This window comes from Neomonachus schauinslandi, chromosome 14 (assembly GCF_002201575.2).
Source record: "Neomonachus schauinslandi chromosome 14, ASM220157v2, whole genome shotgun sequence".
NCBI lineage: Eukaryota > Metazoa > Chordata > Mammalia > Carnivora > Phocidae > Neomonachus > Neomonachus schauinslandi.
In genome coordinates this window covers 445,821-470,340 of record NC_058416.1, presented here as the reverse complement: position 1 = coordinate 470,340, position 24,520 = coordinate 445,821, and the positions used below count along the sequence as shown (strand labels likewise).

At 56.6% G+C, this 24,520-nt stretch overlaps 1 protein-coding gene across 2 annotated transcripts in view; it reads left to right on the top strand.

Moving 5' to 3' along the window:
- CTDP1 (CTD phosphatase subunit 1) overlaps nt 1–24,520 on the top strand; it is a 53,273-nt gene that overhangs the window by 9,662 nt on the left and 19,091 nt on the right. The window contains exons 2-10 of one of the 2 annotated variants that reach the window (XM_021686172.2): nt 1,035–1,118; nt 1,731–1,824; nt 3,543–3,671; nt 6,076–6,226; nt 8,607–8,697; nt 10,533–10,699; nt 11,554–12,543; nt 14,181–14,322; nt 14,949–15,152. In XM_021686172.2, the coding sequence (XP_021541847.2) occupies nt 1,035–1,118; nt 1,731–1,824; nt 3,543–3,671; nt 6,076–6,226; nt 8,607–8,697; nt 10,533–10,699; nt 11,554–12,543; nt 14,181–14,322; nt 14,949–15,152 (2,052 nt within the window). Of the gene's footprint in view, nt 1–1,034; nt 1,119–1,730; nt 1,825–3,542; nt 3,672–6,075; nt 6,227–8,606; nt 8,698–10,532; nt 10,700–11,553; nt 12,544–14,180; nt 14,323–14,948; nt 15,153–24,520 lie in introns of those variants that run through there. The other variant, XM_021686173.1, reaches the window with a different exon arrangement.

The following is a 24,520-nucleotide window of genomic DNA, read 5'->3' as shown; positions in this document are numbered from 1 at the left end:
AGGTGCCATACAGACGGGGAAGGTTCTGAGGAGTGGTGTGGTCCGCTGCAGGGGCGGCTTGGTTGAAGACTGGGGAGGTGGGCAGATTCTAGCCAGCGGTTTAAAGGGTGCTAAAGATGGGAGAGCACCTCCCTGAAGAATGCCAGCACCGAGGTTTGGGGTCGAGCATGCTGCCAGGCTGTGGACACACGGGGCAGCAAGCCTGGTTGTGGAAGAGGGGGTGGTGCCCCTGGTACCGGGTACCCATTTGGTACCTCTGTGAGCCCATGAAAGTCCTCTGTGGCGGTATGGGTGAGGAAGGAGAAGTGTGCGGCACTCACTGGTGGGCCGACTCTCGGACCTCACGGTGTCTCTCTGGTCTGTGGCCTTTGTGAGGAAGCACCCAGAAAGGCCCCTCTTCACAGACGCTGGCCTGAAGGTGCCTGGGTTCCCGGATCTAGGTGAGGCTCTGTGGGATCAGCAGACTCCCATGGTACCGAGTTATTTCCCCAGAGCTCTGACTCGGCGGTGGTGCTCTGACCACACAGCCTTGCTGTGTGTGCCAGTTGCCCCACTTCGGACGAGAGCTTGATACTAGCGCACGCAGGAAATTGCCATTTCTGCGTTGGTAAAACAGAAATATAATAGTAGTTCTGAACAATTTCAGTGAAGCGTAGCTTCTCTGTAGACTGGGGGTGACATATGGGAGACAACGTTTATCGTTTGTAGGTATTATACCAGGTTGCTCCTTGCTGTATGAACATAAGCTTCCGTGTTTATGAATTGTTATCAGAATGTATCCCAAGTCTTAATAATCTCCCGAGTCTCCTCTCCTGACAGGACATCCCTGGCTCTTCCAGCCGTGTTTGCATGAGAGAGGCCCCGGGGAGGCGGAGCCCTGTAGGGGGGTGTGACCTGCCGGGAGCTGGGTGGAAGTCGCTAGCAGAATCGTTACCGGACCTCGGGCTCTGTATATCCCCTATGGTCGTGTGGTAAACCAAGGGATCGTACTTCTTACCTTCCTAATTTGGGACCATTTTCATCTCTGTTTCTAGGGTGGTTCTGGTGCGTCTGGAAGGATGTAGCCACCCTGTTGTCATGAAAGGCTTGTGTGCTGAGTGTGGCCAAGACCTAACCCAGTAAGTACTGGCAGCTCTCGGGTGAAAGGTGGTACCTCTGGGTGCTTGAGAGGGGGTCACCTACAGATTCGAAGGGGCATCCACCTCCGGCAGCAGATGGCAGGCACCCTCCTTATCTGGCAACTCAGTTCTGTCTCCCAGGGAGGCGTCCTTTCTGGTTAAGTTCTGAAAGCACTGGAGTGTGTCTGATGCGCACCCAGGCATAGTGGGTTTGCTTTTCCCTTGCAGCCAAGCAAACTGTGCATCCGCGGTTGGCCTGCACCTCACGGCTCCCGGGTCCGCCCCGGCCCTCCACCTCGCTGCCTGGGCTCCTTTACCACCAGCAGCAGGCGGTCACCCTCATTAGATGTGCAGAGCAGTGTGGACTGTCCTGTATTTTCTTGTTCCAGCGTGGCCATCACAGTTCATTTCCGGGAGATCCTCGTGAGCTCTTGGTGAGAGCTTTCCTGTCTGCTTTCAGACATCAGATGACATTTCAGCAGCTGCCAGCAGAGTGAGATCGAGCATCACCTGAAGCGTAGATGAGAATCTTACCCCGCAGTCCCGCTCACATTCTGTGCGTACTTGGTCAGTTCCAGGTGTTCATCTCAGTGTGCCTTCTCTCGTGTGCAGGCTGCAGAGTAAGAACGGGCAGCAGCAGGTGCCTCTGTCCACGGCCACGGTGTCGATGGTGCACAGTGTCCCAGAGCTGATGGTGAGCTCCGAGGTAAGGCCTGCGTCTGGCAGAGGCCAAGTCTGAAATTTCCTGAGAACAGCAGGGAGTCTCTGTGGGTCTCTCTCACTGTGCAGAGGGTGGCTGGGGAATGTACCAGGCCTGTCGGCATGATGGCTTCTGAGACAGCCCCTGGGGAGACGGGCGGTTTGTGTGGCACGTGCTTTCTGCCTGTGGTACGGAAGGCTGCACATGTTTCTTTCTTTCCCAAAGGGGTCTGCCTCCTGGGGAGATGCCGGCCCCGCTGCCCCTGAGTCGGGAGCTCTGTGGGGCGCTGTGGCTCGTGGTCCCCTGGTGCAGAGCGGGAGGCTGACAGACGGGAAGGCGGGAAGCCACTGGAAGCTGCAGGGGTGGGGATGAGGGGAGGGCATCGATGCCCTGTGAGAAGAGTGTTAGGGCTGAGAGCAGGTGGGAGCGGCCAGCTGTGCACGAGGGGGAAGTGTCGGGTTTGAGAGGCACTTGCCACTGGCAGAGCTGGTGGAGTGAGGGGGCAGGGGGGGACGTGCTGCACGAGTCCTCGCAGAAAAGCACGCAGAGCGGCATCCGTGGGGCGGCAGGTGTGTGTGCTCAGAACAGTCTTCAGTTCTCATGCATTTTAAGAGTCTCACGGGCAGTGTTGGTCAGAGGTGTCCTGACACCTCGTTTTCATGGGCCAGGGATGCGGGGGGCGGGGGCGCAGGCACCAGGACGGAGCCTCCCACGAGTGATGTGGAAGCTGGGCTCTTGTCTTCCTATGAGGCAGTTTCAGAGCTGCCCGTTTTTGTAAGTAGGGGAGACGTTTCTCAGTGTTGTAATTCTGTCAGATTTGTGCTTTTGAATGATACGTACCCGCTTTATTTTTCTGTGGGAAAGACAAAATGCCGATACAGGATTCTGATTTTCCTGAATTACTGGACTTTAAACAAATGTAAATACAGAAGAGTATCTGAGTGAGAGAGAGAGACGGAGACACAGACCTGGGAAGTTGGGGGATAAGGAGAGAAGAAAGGGTCCCCCACTGTTCCTGCGGTGACAGGATTACCGCTGGTCTGTGTCCGTAGCCCCTCTCGGCGGCAGACGCAGCATTCTCGTGGCTGACTTGAGCAGGACAGGCGCCTGTCTGTAGCAACGGGAACTGAAGTGAGGAGGCAGAAGTGATGCGCACCCCAAAACACGGGCTGCTGGCCGGGGCCCCCTCCCAGAGGAGAGTCCCACGCTGGCCCCATAGGCCACGGTGTGCCACACCGTCTCCAAGACCCACCTGGGTCTCTGCTGAGGTGAAGTGGCATCCCTGGAGGGCTGAGACGGTGCCGCCACACCCCTGCCGCCTGCCTGTTGCTTCACAGTTGGCCATTTTCCTCCAACCTCAGCTTCCTGCCTCTTCCTTTCATTCTGCAGCTCATTGCGTTCAAACAAACTTGACGGACTCAGCTGCTTTCTTTCGCCTCCTCTTTCATTGGTTAACACGTTAAGTTACAGAATTACGATCAGAAATCCTCGTGTCCTCAGCAGCCACAGGACCAAACGGAAGTGGCTCGGGAGGTGGGGGGGGGGGGTGCAGGCCGTGTGGCCCCCGGGTGCTGTATTAGCACACGGTGGGGCTGCCCTGGTGCTGGTGCGGAGACCAGCAAAGAACACCTCTCCAATGCCTTCTGTTTTTCCTGACAAATTTGGATTTGGTTTTGGATCCAGATACACTTACTTCATGGTTTTCCTTTTTACTTTAACTTTAGCAAGCTGAGAAGCTGGGACGGGAAGACCAGCAGCGGCTGCATCGAAACAGAAAGCTGGTGCTCATGGTGGACTTGGACCAGACGCTGATCCACACGACGGAACAACACTGCCAGCAGATGTCCAACAAAGTGAGCGCTTCTTGGGGCTGGGCAGGCTGGCAGGGACAGGATCCCAAGGCCCACGCTGCTGGGGTTGTGTCCCCAAGGCTGGTCCTCACTGGGAGGCACGGAGCACACTCCCGCCTCCTGGCTCACTCGGCCCCACTATTGCCAGGTCCACACATGGCCGAGTTAGTTGGGAGGGTTGAGGGTTTGGGACCTGGAAGACCTGAGTCCCGGGGGCAGACAGCGGGGTGGACAGCAAAGGAGGAACAGTCTTGGTGGGGACGATGAGCTGGTGTTGGATACTTCCAGGAGTATCTGAAATATTGGGGGTAGGGGTACAGGTGAGTCCTGGGTCTGTACTTGAGAGACTGCAGATACAGGGTGGGATTCTCTGGGGAAATTAATTTTTCAGAGAAAAGTAAAGGGTCAAGGATGGAACCCTATTTAAGTCCACATTGAAACTCTTCCCACATTCCACCTCTTTTCCTTGGTATGGACCCTGAGAAGCTGACTTTCTTCTGCCCCCTTCAGAAGGCATTTACGAATTCCTGTTACAGCTGGCTCTCTGAAGAGTGAGACCAGCTTATACTGTCATTAACAAATGAGGCCCCACCAACACAGAAAGTCATTTTAGAGTTCTTTGCCGTTGGGCAGTCGATGCATAAGACTCTATATTAGACGTCAGGTCGTCAGCATCTGCAGATAGCGATTCCTGATGGTGGCTGAGCCCCGTGGGAAGGCCTCTGACAGGAGTGCTGAGGCCAGGCCGGCAGCCGGGGATGGAAGGACAGGAGAGGTTTGGTCACAGCATTCAGTGACAGCTGCGTGTCATCAGGGTTTTGTTACAAACTTGGCCTGAAAGAGGTTTGGCTTCGTAAACAGACGCAGTGGTAGCAGCGTCCGTGTGGACCGTCTCCATCAGTCCCACAGGCAATGGGGTTCTGCCTCCTTACCGCACGCTGCGGACGGTGCGGGGCTGTCCTGACAGCTGTGAGCAGTGGAGTTCTTCTCACTCGGGTTCAGTCCCGTCTCCCGTGAAGCAGCGTGTGCTGCTGAGCTGCCTCAGCCGTCTCTGTGTATCGAGAGATCCCGTGTGGGTGTATGTTTGTGTGTGTGACGTGAAGTGTTTGGAAGTCCTTCGAGGTTGTTTCATTTATGACAACTACCCTGCTTTGCGAGTGTGTTCAAGAGCCGGGGGACTTGGTGTAGACAAGTACCTGCCGCACGTGTGTTCCCGTGTGCGAGTGTGTTAAAGAGCCGGGGGACTTGGTGTAGACAAGTACCTGCTGCACGTGTGTTCCCGTGTGTGAGTGTGTTCAAGAGCCGGGGGACTTGATGTAGAGAAGTACCTGCCGCATGTATGTTCCGTGTTTGTTGCCCCACCTGGCTGGGGGTTTATTGTGCCTTTGAAGTTGGCACTTTTAATTTGTTCCATAAAAGTGTGCACTCGCTGTGACAAGCGTGTTCCTCGCTTGCGTGATGTACAAGCTGAGGGCCTCCTCCGTCCGCGTGGACAGGCCTCGGCTCCGGCTGGCCGTGGTGGGTTCCGTTCTCACCTCTGCCCCTGCCAGGCAGGCACTCCGGCAGCCGCTCACCACAGCTAGAAAGATGTGTTGCATTCTGAACTCTGGAGAGCCAAACTTGTGTTTTTAAGGACATTTCCACTGCACTTGTGGAGCAGGGGGACCGAGATTCTAGAATGCCACACTTCCACGTGTTTCCACAGAGCAGCTGCGTCGTGAGAGGGCTGACTAGTTTAGAGCTAGTCAAAAGTTACTAAGGACCAGGGTCACTTACCTTTTTTTTTCAGTTCAGCATATTTTTACTGAGGAAATTAATGATAAACAGGATTAAAAAGATCAAAGTTTAGCTTCCTTAGGAAAGTAAACTTACTTGTTTGTTAACCACGTGTAAGCAGATTGCTATTACTAATTTTACGTGTCTACTGAAGGGAGTTTGGAATACCACGTCAGCTTTTGTGCTATATTTGTGAGTTAATAAACCTGCATGTTGCAACAGTCGGGGAGCTAGACTAAATCACGTGGTTTACTCCTGTCGCTGCCCCGGGGACGCTGTCGATGGGTCCCTGGACATCTGTTCTGGGTGACCTGCTGTGGTTCAGCTACTCAGCAGGAGTTTGTGCTTGAGGAACCAGACACGCACGCTGTCACTCAGGGACACTTGCTTTACCCCTTACCAGAAAAAGACCGCGGACGAAATTGTTAGCGTGAGGATCTGGCGACATCGCTGAAGCCCGTGGTAACAGGGTGGTTACCTCAGTTGTCCTTCAGCAACTAAGAAGGCACAGTCCGCTCCGTAGTTACCGTGGGTGCTGGTCGTGGGTGGCTACCACGGGCGGGGGGGGCACGGTCTGGAGGTGCCGTCCCGGGCGGCTCCTGCCTTCTCATGGGCATGTGTGTTTTTCCAGGGCATCTTTCACTTCCAGCTGGGCCGGGGCGAGCCGATGCTGCACACCCGTGTGCGTCCTCACTGCAGGGAGTTCCTGGAGAAGATTGCCAGGCTCTACGAGCTGCACGTCTTCACGTTCGGGAGCCGGCTGTATGCCCACACCATCGCAGGTGGGTGGCTCAGCCCTCGGTCGCCCTGTATTCGTTGAGTGTTGCGTGAACATTGTCCACAGCGTTACTTTCAGTGACGCCCTTAAAGATGGAGGGGGAAAATCCAGCTCTCCCAAACTCGGTTCAGTCCCAGAGCTAGCCGTTGCTTCCCCAAATGCGTGGGCTGCTCGCGCTGGGGTCGGGCACGCAGTGGGCCGGTTTGAAAGTTGCTCAGGACTGCAGGTAGGTAGAAGAGGAGAAACTTCCTGTGTGAGCATACTTGAGGTTGTTCCATTAAGTGGTTTGGAAACCCCCCGGAGCCACGTTGCTGGTGTCCGTCTGTACTTGAGCCCTGGAGCGCAGGCAGCCTGGCTGTGGCTCTCGTTGTACGTGAGTGACGCGCTGATTTAGTGTTGGTGCTGCGCTTGGGCAGTGTGTGCACAGGCCTCCCTGGCGGCGAGGTGTTGCAGCCGGTGGCAGCTCTGCCTGGGGACGGCAGGGCTCCAGTCCACTCTGACCGTCCATGGACGTTGGCACCTGCATCAGACGCTGGCCACGACACCATGTTTATGTTCATTCCAGGGTGGCCACATGAAGTACTTCTACGTTGAAATGTTTTTACTGGTTGGTCTTGGCCTTTGTTGGTGGAGAAATGACTTCCGAATTCCCCTTCAACACATGGCACCTTTGTAATTTTCATCCTGAGCACGGCGGCCGTGTGTTGAAGTCCCGTCATCTTGTTTGCCTTTGTTGAGTGGCTGGCCGCCTGGTGTCCCCACTCCATGGAACCTGCACACCAGTGGTGTGGGCAGTCGACTGACAGCACCCCAAGCCGAAAGAGCGGTCAGGTCCTCAGGTGCCCCCTTTGGGCTTTGTCTCCTGGCCACAGGATGACTTGGGCCTTCACCTCTGGAGCTGTGGCGTCTCCCCGGATCTCCGTCAGCAGGGTCCACAGAGAGGTAGTGAAGATGATACTGAGTTAGGTAGACGCACCTGGGGGGTGGGGCGCCCTGGAGGCTGAGAGGACGTTCCCAGGGCCCTTGGGCAGTCTGCCTCTTCCCTATGTCAGGCTGTGCTCTGTACCTTAGAATTCCCACGTCCCAGCACATGCAGACACGTCACAGGAAGTACCCCTTGCCACAGGCCAGGAGAGCCACCGCGGCTGGGCGGCCGCCTCCAGCATCGGCAATGGCGTCACGCACACAAGAGGACTTGGGAGGAAGCCCATGGGACGCGTGTCCCACGTGGCTTTGAGGTGGTTGGGCCTTCGGAGGGCAGGTCGCTGGGGCTGGGGGAGTTGAGCTTGGTGTCAGGTGGGTGGATTTGCTCGTTGACAGAGGACAGTTGGAGGCCCTGCCATGGTTTTTAACAACCACAGTTTCCATAGCTTCTTCATCCTGTCAACTTTTAATTTTGAGTTACCATTTTCACAGAATGTATATTTTTAGTATAATTAGGATAGACCTGTTTTGTTGGAACGATTAAGAGCTTGGGGTGCTTTTCTTTATTTCATTGTAGAGACTAAGACTTCTGTGAGTAAGCTTCAGGTTTAGCCACCGAGTGGCATCAGTGTCCGTAGAGAATTTGCACGTTCTTTATTTAGTAAGAATGCGTGTTTGTAACATTTCCCGTCGGAGTGAGCGCTGTTAGTAAATGCGGATGGCATGGGGATCCCACAGATGTAAACAGCTGGAGGTGGCAGCCCTCCCCTGCGGCGTGGCGGGCCCCATGCGCAGACACCAGAGCACTGGGACGCCTCTGACAGGATGTGTGAGTCACATGTGTGGTCTCTCGGTCCTGCTGGGGAGGTGGACGGGAGGCTGGCCTGCTCAATGTGCTGTCTGCCAGCAGTGGGCTTCAGAGGTGGGCCACCGTGTCACGTCTACGCGCTGATGGGATGCACCCTAAAAAGATCTCCAGAGCACACGGTGGACTTGTCAGAGTAAGTGTGCGAGGCTGCCGGGCGCCTTGTTCGCCGCTTCACTTTGCAAACAGCCGGAGGCACAGGGAAACTGAACAGTGGCAGAACCAGAATTCTTGGTCCCAGCCCCTCATCTGTGCGTAGCGTGCTGGGTGGAAATTACGTGTTCACGTGTTTATCGCCCGCACAGACTCCACGCTCCCCGGGGGAGTAATACTGAGCTTTGTTTAGTCCTTGTCTTCTGTTCTCAGCCAAATTCCAGGTCATGTTAAATTGAGCAAATGGTTAATGGACAGATGCCCTTAAACACGTTAAAAGGAACAGTAAGTGAATCACAGTCCTACCAAGAGAGGTGAGAGCGTCTGGTGCCAGAGTAGGATGCTTAGTGTCCTGGTGTCGTAAACAGAAGGGGCTGCGCTATACACAGAGGAGGACATTAGCCAGTCACATGTGTGACCTTGTTTTGTCTTCTTTTCAAAGGTTTTTTAGACCCAGAGAAGAAGCTTTTTTCTCATCGAATATTATCAAGGGACGAATGTATTGACCCGTTTTCTAAAACAGGGAACCTCAGGTACGTACCTGGCTGTGTTCATCGAGGAGGTTCACTGTTCAGTGTCCAGTGGAAAACACGTCAGACCAGCAGTTCTGTGTTTTTTCTCCCCAGTTCCGGCTTTATCTTCAGAGCACTCAGAAGCCCTGCTGTCTTCTAGCCAGGCTCCTTCCTCCCCCAGCTCCCCGAGTGTCCAGGCCGTGGTGGGCTCCCTGGTGGGCTCCCTGGTGGGCTCCGGGGCACTCAGGCCAGACCCTCCCCAGAGGCCAAGAATCTGGGGAGAGGGAACAGGAGCAGTGCTGGGGCCGGGGGGGACGGGAGGTGACAAGCAGAGGGACCCAGAGCTCCTGCGAGTGCAGGACAACTTAAAAGAAGGTGGTGTCTCACCGTTGTATTTCCATAGGAGCTGGCCTGCTCTTGACCCTGTTTAGTTCATTCCCAGATCCAGAGTCCCAGTCCCATCTGCTCCTGGTTGCGTTCCCTCCCATCACCGTGTCCCCTGCCCGTCCTGTCCTCTGTGCTTTTATAGTGGGGCACCCCCACCCCCCAGTCCAAGGGTTCTTGCACATGTCCACTCTGCACAAGGAATCTCCCCATCTCTGCCCAGAGAGCTAGTCACCCTCCCACACAGTACTCTGTCAGCTGTGACGTGTCTTCATGCACGTTGGTTCTTGGGGATATCTGGGCAGTAACGCTGTGGCCTGTGGCCTTCCGCTGGTGTTGGCCATCCTCATGCCGCATTGCATGTTTCAGATTTAGGGTGTCCCCACACACAGGGACCTGTTCGAGGCCATAGGAACCAAGAGGAGAATCTGAAAGTCCTTGCTTCGCGTTTGCTGGTTAGTGTCAGAGTGAGCACATTGATGAAGACAAAGGGAAGTGGGGGGTGCTGGCAGCAATGGATTCAGGCGTAGCTACCCACAGGGACAACGCCAGGGGGGAGCAGCATGCTCCCCAGCGGGCGCAGGTGACCGGCCCATGGTTCGTGTAGGTACAGGCAGTGGGGGCTCTTTTCCCAGTTTTTATCTCCCCCATCTGGAGTTAAATGTGCCGGAAAGCATGGACCACGTAAGTTAGTTCAGCTGCTGCTTTACCTGTGGGAAACGGACTCAGGAAATAGTATTAATTCTGGACTCATGAACGTGTTTTTCTGGGTAGCCGTAGCCATTAGCAACTATAGGACTGAGCAGTGGCAGGCTGTCCTTCCGAGTTTATTTCTAGATCCGAGATGAAATCCACTTTGAATTTTGAATGCTACGAGCCTATCTGAATCCCAGAATTGCAGACAGAAATGGAATTTCACAAGACCGTGTGAGAGTAGCAGAGTGTGCCTCCCTCTGTCAGGTGGCCAGCCCTTGCTAACATGTTTGCTGACCCTGTACATTCTAATAACGTTTTTGGGCTTGAAAGAGACGCGCAGGTACACTGCAGGAAACCGTTGTTTATTTCGGAGGGCTGAGATGCACGGTCGTGTCCTCCCGCCTTTACCTGGAAAGCCCTTCGCTGTGAGGCAGGCACCTGCAGACTGGCCCACAGCTCGTCACCCACATTTGTAAACCTACTGGGGTGTGGTCGTTCGTCAGCTTCCCAGGACGGGGACGCGGCCCCCAAACGCTGGACTCTGTGCTGCGGGCCCGTAAGGAGCATCAGACACAGTGGAGAAAGCCTGACTATGTTAATATTATTTTGTCTGGAAACTTTGAGAGTTTAAACGTGAGCTAAACAGAAGTCCTACAGTGTAGTTTCCGTCTGTTTCTGACTAATCCGTGATCTGCTGGCCACCTGTACAAGATTATTGTGACTTTTAGTTGATTATTTTTTGTGAAGTGTGCTAGTTTTGGTGTTTTTACTTCTAGAAATCTCTTTCCCTGTGGAGACTCAATGGTTTGCATTATTGATGACCGAGAAGACGTCTGGAAGTTTGCCCCCAATCTGATCACCGTGAAGAAATACGTCTACTTCCAGGGCATAGGGGACATCAACGCCCCATCTGGGTCTCGGGAGTTGCAGGCAAGAAGGAAAGGTGGGTGAGGACCTTCTGGGCTGCAAAGGAGTAGTGGGCAGTGCTTCCCAGCTCTTTTGTGGCTGCTTTGTTTCTGTTTCTTTGTACCTCAGGCCGGGTCGTGTTTGTTTATAAGAATGAAACGCGTAACGTTTGGTTTCTGCTTTGGTTTTTTTTTTTTTCTAAATCGTACTAACTTAAACATTTTCTCAGTTGAATGGAGGTTGAAGAATTTGCTTAATTCATTGTGTCTGAATCCTGCCTGTTGTCCTGGTCTCTCTGAAAAGGCAAGCAGGACAGCGGGAATTTGGCCATCGCGGTCCTTGGAAAGAGCGAGCTGGGGGCATAGCAGCTCCAGCTTGTTGGTGGTTGGCGCCGGGCCTGGAGCCTGCAGGGAGCCTGCAGAGAGCCACATGGCTTAACCTGTCGGGCGAGCACGAAGCCAGAGTCTGTCTGAAGAAAATTGGAGGTTTTGGCGTGAAGTGGGTCTGGTGATCTCTAGTGTGTAAACATGCTGTGTGAGGCCTGCGGTGAGTGCTACAGTCAGTCAGAGCTGGAGGCCCAGGCCGGGGCAGTGGGCCTGAGGGGACACACTTCTCAGGGCAGCCAGAGCAGGGCTGGGAGGCCCCACCCGCAACGTGGAAGCCTAGAGTGTTCTCTTCGTTTCTAACGCGTTGTAAAAACCAAGACAAAGTGACCATATGTGGCCAGAAACCTAAAAATTTGCCCTTACAGCCGGACTTTGCCGAGCCCAGGTCTAGGGCACGGTTAGAGCCAGACGGGGGGGCGGTGGGGGAACCACCGTTGCTTTAACAAGAGCTTTCACGTTGGATGTTAAATAACAGTCACCCCTTTTCTTTTGTGCATACCTATAGTAAATCAGTCTCCGAAAGGTGCCGACGTCCCAGAACAAGCTCCGTCCGTCAGGGAGACCGAGGAAGGACGGCAGGTTTCTGGGGTTGAGCAAAGTAATGGCCTTGGGAAGCCCACGAGGGAGCTCAACGGGGGTGCTTCTCCACGGGGGGACTGGCCCCTGCCTGGGCAGGAGGAGGAGAGAGGCAGCCGGCCTACTGCCCGTGGCCCCTTGGCTGATGGCAAGGGCCCCCCAGCATGTGCTCAGCAGCATGATCGGACATTGCCGGAAAAGCGGTCAGCTCAGGGCCCGGCAGGCAGTGACCTGGACTTTGACCTTTCCAGCGACAGCGAGTCAGACGCCCAGTCATCCTCTGATGGTGAAAGTGGGGAGAGGAGGAGCCTGGAAAGGCCTCAGGGAGCACGAGATGCAGGAAAAGTGGCACAGCGGGGCGGCCCCCCTGCCCCAGGAGGGGAGAGGCCCACAGGAGTGAGTCCGTGCGGAGAGTCTGCCCCAGGCTTGCATCCGGATGTGCAGGAGGAGGGTGAGCGGGACGGCCTCTGCGGGCTGGGCGGTGGCTCTGCGGATAGGAAGGAGGCCGAGACCGAGTCCCAGAACAGCGAGCAGTCGGGCATCACGGCGGGCGAGTCCCTGGACCAGAGTGTGGAGGAGGAGGAGGAGGAGGAGGAAGACGGGGATGAGGACGACCACCTGGTCTACCTGGAGGAGATCCTTGCCCGAGTGCACTCTGACTACTATGCCAAGTACGATCGGTACCTGTGCGGGGACAGCCAGGAAGCCCCCGACATACGGAAGATCGTCCCAGAGCTCAAGAGCAGAGTGCTGGCGGATGTTGCCATAATATTTAGTGGGCTGCACCCGACGAATTTCCCCATCGAGAAGACGCGGGAGCACTACCACGCCACAGCCCTTGGAGCCAAGATCCTCACGCAGCTGGTGCTGGACCCAGACAACCCCGACAGGGCCACGCACCTGATCGCAGCGAGGGCAGGTACGTGTGCCATGCCGGCCCGCCTCCTGCCGTCCTGCTGGGGGAGGGGGGCGGACAGAAGACCCCCCGGGGTGCTCCCGGGGCCGGGTCCGTCTGCACTGGCCCCGCACAGCTGCTTGTTCTGTGCTGAGCTTTCAGAAGCCTTGTCCTGAATCAGTGCCTCGTACGCGTTCACTCATGATCATACGTCCATGTTGGGAGTTTCTGTGTCTCCTTGTGTGCGTGTGTGCTGTCTGCGGGCGCTACCAAGCCAGGGGGCAGCACCTTGTGTTTCCTGGCCCGCTGCTGCTGCGTGCTCCATGTCGTCAGGCTCCTCCGCCTGGAGTGAGGGGTGTACGCCCCTCGGGTGGAGAAGGGGGGTGGGGAGTTGATGATGGAGCCCAGTTACATGGTCGTCAGCACACAGTTCAGCAGGGAGCGGGCAGCTAAGCCTCTGAGAAGACTGAGCACAAAGGTTCCGGCTGGAGCCACATCCGTCCTAAGGGATTGGGGCTGAAAATCACTGTAGGAACATCCCCCTCAGACAGACTCCAGGGATTTCAGCCAAGAACACAGCCCCTCAGTAACGGGCAAATCAGGAAGAAACACACATGGTTGCTAAAAAAAGACAAAAATAAAAACCAATGATTTTCTTAAGTGGTTCTCACAAGCGATGGTGCAGGGTTTTCTGAACAAAGACTGTGCCTGGCGCTCCGGGCACTGCTCCTTCCCTGCCCACACCTGCTGAGCTAGGGTTTCCAGGTCACCGCCTCCTCGTGGGGCCAGCTTTCCCGGGAGGGCTGAGCCCCGTGCCCGTGTGTGGCACATCCTGGTGTGAGATGTGGGAGGATCCTCACTGGGAGGCGGGGGCAGGCTTGTTGCAGCCCTCAAGCGTCCCACTCGTGCAGTGAGCCCAGGGGCACAGGGAAGGAGGCACCTGGCTCACTCCTGCCTGGGTGCCCAGCGCCCTTGTCCTCCCTCCCCGATCCCAAAGTCACTGCTTGTTCACTCGGAGACGTGTGATGGCTGACCGTGCCGGTGGCTGGCCTGGCCTCTGCCCCCGTGGTCACAGCACAGCGTGGTCCAAGCCTGCGGCGGGCAGGACGGGCGTCCTTGCCAACTACCGAAGAGCCTTTCCAACGACGCAGACATGTGCGCGTCAGGGACGCACCCACACGTCCCCCCTGTCCTCCTCATACCCCAGCCGCTGTGGCTATTGCCCTTCAGGGGGCTGAACTGGCTGCAGTAACAGGTGACCTTGGCAGAGGGGGCCGGGTGGGGCTCTGAGCCCACAGCGGTGGCGGGGCCCTTGCCGGTGCCGAGCCCGTGGTCCTGGGGAAGAGCCGTCAGGCAGTTGGCTGCAGGTCACAGAGGCCGTGGGAGACTTCCCACGGAAATGGACGGGTGCCTCTGGCTGGTGTGGTGGGGTCCTTCGGATCCCTGCCCTCCCTGCGGGCCTGCCAGGGGGTCCAGTGAGACCCCACGGCAGGTCGCCGTTCTGTGGGGTGGGCCAGGGGCAGGCGGCACTGGTTGGACTGTGAAGTCCCAGATTCCAGACACGTAGCGTGTGCCAGGCAGGGTTCAGGGCCCAAGCGAGTGATTCGAGGCTGCCGCGCGCCTGCAGCCGGGCTGCGCTGACTGGGCTGGTCTCCCTGCAGGCACAGAGAAGGTGCGCCAGGCCCAGGAGTGCGGGCAGCTGCATGTGGTCAACCCCGACTGGCTGTGGAGCTGCCTAGAGCGCTGGGACCGGGTAGAGGAGCAGCTCTTCCCGCTCAGGGACGACCACGGCAGAGCGCAGAGGTGAGCACCACACCTGCACCCGCCTCCCACCCCCACCCTCAGCACGGGGCGCCGGCCGGAGGACACGAGCTTCCGTCCCCGCGGTCTCCGCGGCCACCAGGGCCAGGCCCTCCCCACTGGCCCCCCCCAGCCCTGCAGGGCACAGACGGTCTGAAACGCCATCGCCATCTCGAAAAGTCAGTTGCTCTTTCTCCCAGCAACACCAGCAGGGAGGCTTAGCAGGGAGGCTCGGCTTGCCTGCGCTTCCTTCCTGGCCCAGGGGCAGCGTCCTGGAAGACGTTGAGGCTTCTTGGAGTCTCGGTGGCCAGGGTGACAGTGACCAGAGCGAGGGATGGTTGGGAACCTGGTGGGTCAAGGTGGTTCTGTATGTTTGTGGGGGACGGTCTGTTCTGCTGAGAACACCTTGAGAAAAACGCTTCCTGTTCTTCGTCAGACTTTGGCTGTTGTGTTTAGGGGTAAAGTTCTGGAACAGGCGTCAGAGGGACGGTGATCGCAGACTCCAGCTGAGGCCCCAGGCAGGCCACGGGGCACGTACTCTTCTCGCCTTCACCCGGACGGGCCTTCAGCTGCATCTGGGCCTGAGCCTGTTCCAGCGCTTTCTCACGGCCCTCGTTCTGGTCCCGCAGGGAGGATGGCCCAGCAGCCTTTCCTGACAGGCAGGGTGCGCTTCCGACTGCCTTGTTCCACCCGACGCCCGTCCACCCCAGGGCCCAGCCTGGGCCAGAAGTTCGCATCTATGACGCCAACACGGGCAAGCTCATCCGGAAAGGTGCTGTGGGCCCCGGGCCCCCTGGCTCCCTGGCGGTCCACACGGAGCACTCCTCCTTCAGGTACATGGGCCTGGGAGCTGTCTTGCAGCAGCAGGGTGCCTCTGAGCGCCCTGGACTACCACGCTCACTGAGAGCTGACCAAACGCGGTGCTGGTGGGACGTGCAGTTGGGGGTTTGCTGCACCCTGAGCTAGGGCTGGGCTTCCCCACTGAGGCATTGGGCCTCTTGCATGTTCTGTCCTGTCCTGGTCTCCAACACTGGAACAGATAGGGCCGGGGTCTAGCCTGTGAGATGTCTTGCGTGTGCCAGACACGCTCTCACGTTGGCTCAGGCTGTCTCCGACAAGCTGTTCCATCTACAGACCAGACCTGCACCCTGATACCGGCCCACGTCCCCCCAGCAGGAAACCCTCTGTGCCAGTGCCCCCTGGTCTGTCCCTTCTGCAGTGTGGAAGGCAGCGGCGTGGGGTGGGAGGGCCAGAAGACAAGCCAGCTCTGGGCCTCCCCTGGCGTCCCGTCCCACTCCCTTGCCCAGATCAGACCGAGGGAGGGGGTAGCAACAGGAACGTAAGGGAAAGAGCCCTTGCCGGGTCAGTGCTGCCTTCTCCCTTCTGAGCTCTAAAGAGGTGTAGACGTTGATTTCATTCAGGACACACTCTGTGTCCGTTCCCTTGTCCTGTATGTTGTGAGTGTTCATTTTTATGGCTGAAATGTTCCCTGAGACAGTGAGCTCACCCCAGTTTTGAGGCTCCTGCATTTGGAGGGAACCCACGGGTGTGCAGGATGGCAGGGCACTGCCCCAGGGGTCCTGAGGGACATGCTGATCTCCCTGCTCTGATGCGTGAGGTGTTGGACCAGTCTGTGTGGGTGCAGGTCAGGGGAGCTGCTCCTGTGAGGTCTGGGGTAGCGACGAGGTCACGTTTAGTGGAGATTCTAGAGGCGCTTCTGACAAAGTGCCTGTCGGGAGGCCGTCAGAGGGACTCTGGCCCCAGCAGGAGGCCCGAGTGACAGCAGGAGGAACGTGCAGCTCCAGAGCTGTTGGGGGCGGACAGCCGGCTTCTCGGGGCTCTCTGTGGCCGGGGCAGTGTGAGGGGAGACTCGCCGCACCCCAGCACCTGAGCTGTGTTCCAGGTGGAGGCAGGTGTGAATAGATGCTCCCAGGAGGGGAGAGCTGGGTGGAACGGCACGACTTAATGCGGGTCGGCCGGTGAGCTGCTGACAGCTGGTGATCTCAGTGCTGACCGCCAGGGCCCAGGACGGAGCGCACTTATTCTGCTCGAGGAGTGCGCCTGGTTCCGCGCCCCCTCGACCAGCCCTCCCCCTGGGAATGTGCCCCTGGGGTGTGGCTGTGGCGCATGGCACGCCTTTCATCAGACTAACCTGCTCTTGCCAGAGATGAATAACCAGAAAAGCTGTGGTTGGGAGGCACTCGGCTCAGCTTGTGTGGAGCGAAGCCAAGCACACGGGCTCTGGGGACCGAGCTTGGGGTTGAAGGGGTCGGCACAGCTGGGATTTGGGACAGAGTCCCAGAGAGAGGGGGACAGAGCCTTTCAAGTAACAGTGTTGCTGTGCTCGTTGAAGTAGGACAGGCAAAACAGGTGAAAGGTGGAGAATGTCAGCCGAGACTTGTAGCCAATACAGAAAGCAGAAGCATGTTCCAGAACTGGAAAGTCCCAGTCTAAAGTTAACTGGAAGATGGCCAGTAGATACCGTGCACACTGGAAGCAGCAGAGAAGAATGGGAACGAGCTGGGGCAGCTGGGGCAGGTCAATGTGGGGACTTAATCTCTGCAGATTGCCCCGAGCTAGGGAGAAACAAATCCTCAGATCCCGTAAATTGTGACACAAGCTAGATAAAAGAAAACGAGATAGGCCGTCAGGACTCTTGACCCCTGGTTGGAATTTGAGCTCCACGTTGAGTGTAGAGATTACTTAAAAACAAAGAATTAAACCAAAAACGAGAGTTATACGTTTTATACGTACAGTATAAGAGTAAACATCCGGTGCCGTTAACCACTGATACTGACACTGGTGTGAATGGGATACGATTAAAATGCTCCTAAACGTTAAACAGCATTACCGAACACGTATACTTACATAACAGGTCAATTTTACGTCTTAAATGCGAGTGTTTATACACAGCAGAAAGACAAAAGCAGTTTGTCTTAATTGCCACAAGTACAACAGGGTTAGTAAACTTCGAACATTAACAGGATCATCTGAGAAAGAGACTAGGCGTTTGATACCACTCGGGCCGTGGACAGAGATTAACATCGAGAGGCAGCAGCGGGTGCCGTGTGGATGTTGTGCGTGCACAGGAGGGGTGAGCAGGGCCCGGGTCTCCTGGCAGGATGTGAGCCGTGGAGAGAAGGGAGGAGGAGGGAGGCAAGAGGGTCCCAGCGGGTCAGGTGGCAGGGCCTCCACTTGAGAGGTGACTTCTCGGGTGCTGGCAGGTGCACGGGGACAGCTGCTTCGCCGTGGCAGAGCTTGAGAAAGCCCGCGTAGCTGCAGACGGCACAGGCCAGAGGGAGCAGAGACGAGGTGCCGAGCCAGGCAGAAGCTGGGTGCTCGTGCGGTGGGCCTGCACTTCTCTCCTGCCAAGAGAGTTACTTTGTGGAGCTGGTTGTATTATGAGCACAGGCAGCTCGGCTTCCTCAGTGGTGTCCTCGGCAGAGCCTCTGTGACCCTGACGCCAGGGGATGGGCTTGCAGAGACCCTGGTGCGCGTGTGGGAACGCTGCTGGGCACCTCCTGAGTCTTGGCTCGGGGACACTTGCTCAACGCAGGTGCCGACACCGGGTGTTCTGCTTGTGCAGGAGACTCGTGGACGCCGGAAAGAGGTGCGGGAAGGTGGACATCTGCACCCTGTGCTGGAGTCTTTGGGGACATGGGGTGCCACCTTGGCTTCTTTCCTCACTTCACGGTTCTCACTTCACAGGTGTTTATACAGTTGGGCTGGGGGGGGGGGGTTCCCCTGATTTCTTGTCCTTTCACGTGGGCAGTTCTGTGGCCTGTACGTAGATATCCCAAGCACCGGACTCAGCCAAGGTCATGTGCTGTCCCTGCGCCCTGGGCCGATGGATGGTGGTTTAGGAGAAACACGGACTGTGGGACGGGGGTGGGGGCTGCAGTGGATCTGCACGTACCGGGACCGAAGGCCCAGCCACAAAGGTGAGAGTGTCTCCCGCCTTCCAGAAGTCCTGCGGCAGACAGCCTTCCGTTCGTGTCTCTCCTCGTTGACTTGAGTTGACAGCCTCCTGTGCTCATCGCCCAGACTGACCCAGACAAATGAGCACTGAGAGCCGAACAATATCATGATCTAGGACCGTGGTGGCGGGGGCTTCTGTCACAAGGATCTAGAACTCCCTCCTCGAGGAGGCGCTGCACTGCTGCCTGGACGGTTGTGTGGTTCGGATTCTTTCCGCGGGTGACGTCGTGCAGGGAGTTAACGGTCCGCATCCGGGAGGGTGTGGAGGACGGGACAGGGTGTGCGTTAAAAGCACGGATCACAAACCAGCACCTGCCTCGCAGCTTACAGTCCTCCTATGTCGTCGGAAGCCGTCCCAGAGTCCGTGCTGTGCTGATATTTCCTTGAGCGAGTCCTGGTTTTTAGAATCTTGTTTTCATCTTGTTGGAAATTAGATCACGAACCTTTTGAGTTAATTCTCTAAAGCGTACAGAACAAATGTCTGGAATGTTTAGAAGTGGGGTTCAGAGATGGTTTGGGGATTATTCAGGCTGGCTCACAGTAAGTGGCAGTGGGCCAGGAACCTCCGAGGTGTGGGAGAAGTAATTAAATGTTGTCTGAAAACACTTGCAGATGGTAAGCTGAACTTGAATACAGTCGAGTGCCGCTGTTTTACATAGAACACTAACAATCAGGCAACCGATAACCACCTATTTGTTCTGAAATGTGTGTAATTTTTGTGAACAGCAGCACTTTGGCTTGAGAGCACGGAAGAACCGTTCGGCCTCGTCTTCCTGGAGGAAGGACGCACACTGCGGGATAGCTTATCTGGAGGTGGCTCTGATGAAGTTTTCTTTCGTGAGCTTGGAGGTGTGATTTCCAGCCCATTGTTCACGGAATGGTGTCGGTGTGCAGCAGGATGGTAGCAGCGTCGATGAACGCACGTCAGTCCCGTGCGTGTGCTGGTGGAGACCTGTCGCCTTCACTGTAGTAATTGTATCTCTCTCCTTACTCGTGTGTAGGACACTATACGTTGTAAAACTGATGAAGGAAATGACCCATTTCTACACGAGGGGCGGCCCCTGTCTTGGCACCAGTCCAGAAGCCGGAGGCAAGAGGACCAGGCAGGCCCGGGTCCCGCTCCCACAGGCGCTTGTGTAGAGGGAGAGGCCCCGCGCCATTCATCGTTGCGGTATAGAGTAAGGGCGTCCTTTCTACGTAGAGCTAGAGCTCCCCATTTCTTTGATTTCTCGTTGTACCCACACACGCCTGTGTCCTTAGTCCCCCGTCCATGCACGGCTACCCAGGCACCTACAGGGCGTCTCCGTGGGCACTGTCAGCCCTCAGAGATGCAAGGTGTCCACACTGCAAGTCCTTGGAACCACGGGCTGCGAGGCCTGCACCAGCCACCCGCCCCTTCAAGGCTCTGGTCCCCCGTCCCTGTGTGTCGAGGGCTGCAGGAAGGAGAGCGCCGGGAGGGGTGGCTCCACCCCATTCTGAACCTGGAACCCCGCGCAGACCCCACTGTGACAGGGTGCGCTGACGCCGTTCTGTGTGCTTGTCTGACCGAGGCCCGGAGGTCTGTGTCTGTCCTCCTTGGATGGTTGTGGTTCCGGGATGGGGCGCCGGCTCCCCTGGGGACTTGGGGTCGGAGCTCCTTGGGGCTCTCCTGCTGTGGCTTACATGTTGCCAGGTTCTGCCCACCTCGCCCGAGGCAGGGTCGAAGGGCTTCTGCAGGCAGCGACCCCAGGACGTGCCTGGAGGGGAAGGTGAGAGGCCTGGTCCGCGGGGCGGGGGGTGCAGCCAGGACCACAGGCGCTCACCTCGCAATCAGTCTAAACTTACTCCCCTGCAAGCACAGCGTCCAGAATTCTGAATTTCTTTTTTTACCCATCATTATTATGTGCTGTTAGTTGTAAACGTTTTTGGGTTTTTTTTTTTTTTTTTTTTATTAAAAGTTTTATTTGGAGGTCACTGTAGACCCACAGGCAGGTGTAGGAAGTAAGAGAGATCCCGTGTGCCCTCGCCCTGGTTTGCCCGCGGTAGCATCTTGCAAACCTGCAGCCCAGTCTCACTGCCAGGGTGTCGGGGACACAGAACCGCCACCACCCCCGGGGCCCCCCGCTGCCCACCTCCCTCCCCCCCTCTCGTAACCCCCCAGCGACTGCCGACCCAGCTGCTCCCCGTCCTTCGGTCGGTCCAGGAGTGCCGTGCACACAGGCTCTCGCACTAGGCCCGGGGCCAGCTGCACCGTTGCGGCATTGCTCACACGTGCTCACACGTTCTCGTCCCACGGCCGAGCAGCCTCCTGGGTGTATCCAGCCCTGGCCCCCCCCCAGAGGGCTGCTCCCAACCTTGCGTCTGCGTCCATTTCTGCGGGACCGCTGCCCCGGCGGTGTACCTGCTGCACTGTGTGCTGAGTGGTGTGCGGTTTTCCTCTGGAGGAACCACCATTGCGCATTCCCGCCAGCAGGTGCGGTCCTCCCTGCACCCCGCCCGCGTCTGGGGTAGACACCGCTCTTGACGGTAGCCGCTCTGACGGGCGTGTGTGCGCCCCGGGGGGACACGCTGCCTCCTGAGCATCCTCCTCCGTGAAGCATCTGTGTGTCTTCACCTGTTTTCCAACCGGGTGGTTGTGTGACTGCTGAGTTTGATCGTTGTTTGTGTATTTTAGGTATTATTTGTGAGCGGTGTGGCTGGAAGGTATTTTCTTCTCTGTAGCTTTTCATCTTCACAGAGTTGGGCGAAGCCAAAGTGTCATTTTGATGAATCAGGTGCTGTGTGTCAGTTTTCTTTTCATGAATTACGCATTTGGTGTCAAGTCTGTGAACTCTCTGTGTGGTCCTAGACCCTAAAGGTTTTTTCTTATGTCTTAGTCTCAAAGTTTCATAGCTTTTATGTTTTATATTGAAGGCCATGATCCATTCTGAGTTTTTACACAAGGTGTGAGATTTTCAGCTGGGGGTCGGTTTTGCTCCCGCACTGTTAGCTGAAGAGGCGTCTTCCATCCGTTGCTTTGGTGCCGTGTCAGGTGTGGGGGGTCCATCTGTTTGGGTCATTTCTGGGTTCCCACCTGTTCCCTTGATCCGCGGAAGTTCTTGCTCTTCTTGATCTTAAGGTGAAAGCATTCCGTTTTTCACCTTTAAGTATGATGTTGGCTCTAGGTTTTCTATAGATGCTCTTTACCAAGTTGGGGCAGTTCCCCCCCCCCCCTTCTTCCCAAGTTCCTGTGAGTTTTTATCCTGAATGGGTTTTAAATTTTTCAGGTGCTTTAGCGATAGTGATATGATAACATGGTTTTTCTTCTTTGGCCTGTCATTCGAATTATATTTCTGTCGGTGCTTTCAAGACTTTTTTCCTCGTCTTGAATAGTAAGTTTGAAGAGGATGTGTCCTAATGTGGATTTAGCGGTTTATCCTTTTTGGATTCACTCAGCTTTTTGAGTCAGAAAGTTTAATATCTTTTGCCAAATTCAGGACATTTCCAGCCCTTGTTCTTTGAGGACTTTTCCAGCCCTGCCGTGTTTCTCCTCCTCCTGGGATCGGGGACGCGAATACTGGAACTCGTTGTCCTCTTGCGTGTTCTGAACAGTCTCTTTTCTCCCTATTGTTCAGACCGAGCAATTTCTATTACTCCTCAGGTTCACTGATTTTGTGGTTTCTGTCCCCTTCCTTGTGAAGTTGAGCCCATCCCCTGCATTTTTAAAAATTGTGCCTGCTGCAATGTTTTCATTCTCAAGCTTCTGCTCGGCTCTTTGTGTCTTCTGCTGCTTTGCCGGGTTTCCTCACTTAACGTTTCGTGGGCCTGGAGTTCTTGTGGCGGCATCTTTTCCCGCGATGCTCTAACATCCGTGTCAGGACTTCTGTCACCTCTGCCATCTCAGAGTTGACGTTTATTCAGCTTGAGACCTTCCTGGTTCTTGGTAGGACGAGTGGTTTTCGACCGAAGCCTGGACGGCTTCACATCGCGTTGTGAGCATCGGGACCTTATTCAGACCTTGTGCTTGGCTGTCTCTGCCCGGCTGTTCACCAGCCGCCCAGGTGGATGCACCGCCTCACCTGTGCCCGGCGGGGAGAAGTCCAGGTGTGCACTGGCCTCGTTTGGGAGCTGCGTGGGGGTGGTCATTGCTGCCGCCAGGCCGTGGGGGCTCCGGCTGTCCCCCGGGGTCACTGCTGTTACCACTGGGTGAAGATGAACATCTGACCCTGACACCTCCCAGCCTGGACTGGGGGCCTTGTTACCTGCAGGGTGGGGTGCTTGTCCAGGCTCCTGCCTACCGTGGTCTCCACGGACACGGCATGGTGGTGGGGTGCTTGTTACAGGCTGGCTGGGAGGAAGGGTCCTGGCTCCCCACTCAGCCTTCCCGGAGACTACTGGCGGGGACACAGCTGGTGGTGGTGGCCTGCGGTAGAGTAGTGCCTGTCTCAGGCGTTCCGGTCCTACGAGGCAGCCTCTCTCTGAGCTTCCCCTGCAGAGAGCAGCCTGCTCCTGGGGCTCTGTGTCTGCCTGTTGGTGTTTCACGTCGCCCGCTCCTGGTCCTCCTCCTCCGTCCATCCTCTGTGGTCCCCTAGAGGCCCAGGTCTCTGGTTGAGCTCCCAGGAGGGTGGCAGAGGCCCACCTGCCTGCCTGGGACTGGAGGTCAGCTTGCAGTGAATCCCTTTGTGTTTTATTTTCTCTTGCACTTGTCGTCCTGTTTGGAGGGAGCTGTACGAGCAGCATGGTGTCAGGAACCAGGGAGCTCTTTGTCCTGGGCGTTTCGTCCCCCAGAGCTGACCATGTCAGACATAGGAACTGAGCCGTCCGGGAGACACTCATTCTCGCATTTCAGAGTAACCGTAAGCCATTGCATGTTAACATAGTATCGCGTTTTTAACAACATAGCCATTTGCCAACGGATAAGAAGCGTAAGGAGAAGAGCGGCTTGTTTGCGTTTTTGTGGCTCTGGCTAAGGACGGTGCTTGCCCTCTGCCTCTGTGCCCACCTGCTGGGAGCTGCCCTTCGGTGGAAACACAGGACCAAGTTCTTCCGCCTCCAGTGTGGGGTGTTGTTGCTGAAGGGAGACTCGGGGGCCCTTGGTTTGGTGGCCAGTCCAGTGCCCTGTGAGGTGAGGAGAATCGTGCCTTTTCGAGGGCAGCGTCCATGCAGATGCGGCTTGGCCGGCCCACGCACCCTGACCGGCGGCCCCTCGGGGGGGGTGGGGGTCAGCCCCTGCACATTTCAGGTTTTGGTTAAAGCTGAAACCACTTTTCTGAAGGGAGACTGTAACGTACCTGTTTTTAAGGTACTTTGCTGTCTTCCCGAGTTGGGGCCGCCGGTCAGTGGGGGTGGCGGTGTCCTGGTGCCAAGGCGGGGAGCTGCGTGGACACACTGGTGAGGCGTGTGCTCTGACGTTTGAGGAAGAAGAGGGCGGCGCGGTGTGGTGGCGCTTTATGTTCATTGAGGAGAAGTCCCACTTCCTAACACAGCTGCTTCTCTTCACTTACGGGGTTTGGACGTAGCACCCCGTTTTTCCTCAGAATCCTGAGGTTTTACTGCATCAGCGTCTCAGGGAGGGAGCACGTGGCTGGCGGTGGCCGTGGGGCCCGAGGCGTCCTCGTGCAGGCTCCGGCCCCAGTGAGCAGCCCCTAGAGCAGCCACTCGGGGCGGACCCGCCAGCCATGCACGAGCCCCTCCTCTCTCGAGGTCATGACATGCGAGAGCATGTGCTTGGGTCTGGCACGGAGACAGACGTGAGCGCGGAGGGCGCTGGGAGAAACTACCCGGCCGGCCTGGGACGGGCCCCAGGGAAGAGCATCGCCGCCGCACTCGTGGGTTTTTTGTGTTAATATTTGACTGTCTAACAGAACTGTGCACTTGTCGTCCCGAATTGCCTCCCCTGCCCTTCCGTGGACGGCTGACTTCAGCCCCGTGCACCTGCTTCCTAGCGCTGCGCTTTCTTTCTGTTCCAGAGAATACGGATAGAAACGGTTTGTCGGCTTTGTTGTTTCAGGAGTCTTGTGACTTGCTTGACTGTATTTGAGAATAAATTAACATTTCCCGCTGGTTTCTAGGAAATCGTTCGGTAGCTCTTCACATTTTGCCCTTTGTTCTAGAACGAGGGAACCCGATGCAGCGGTGTTGTGTTGGCACAAGAAGGTAGGTGTTGGCTTCCAGCCAGAGGAGGCGTCAGTCGGATTTAGGGTGTCAGCTCTGAGAAGGCATAAGTAGGTGCTGTTGAGAGACATGGTGGGTTTTCGTGACTGAA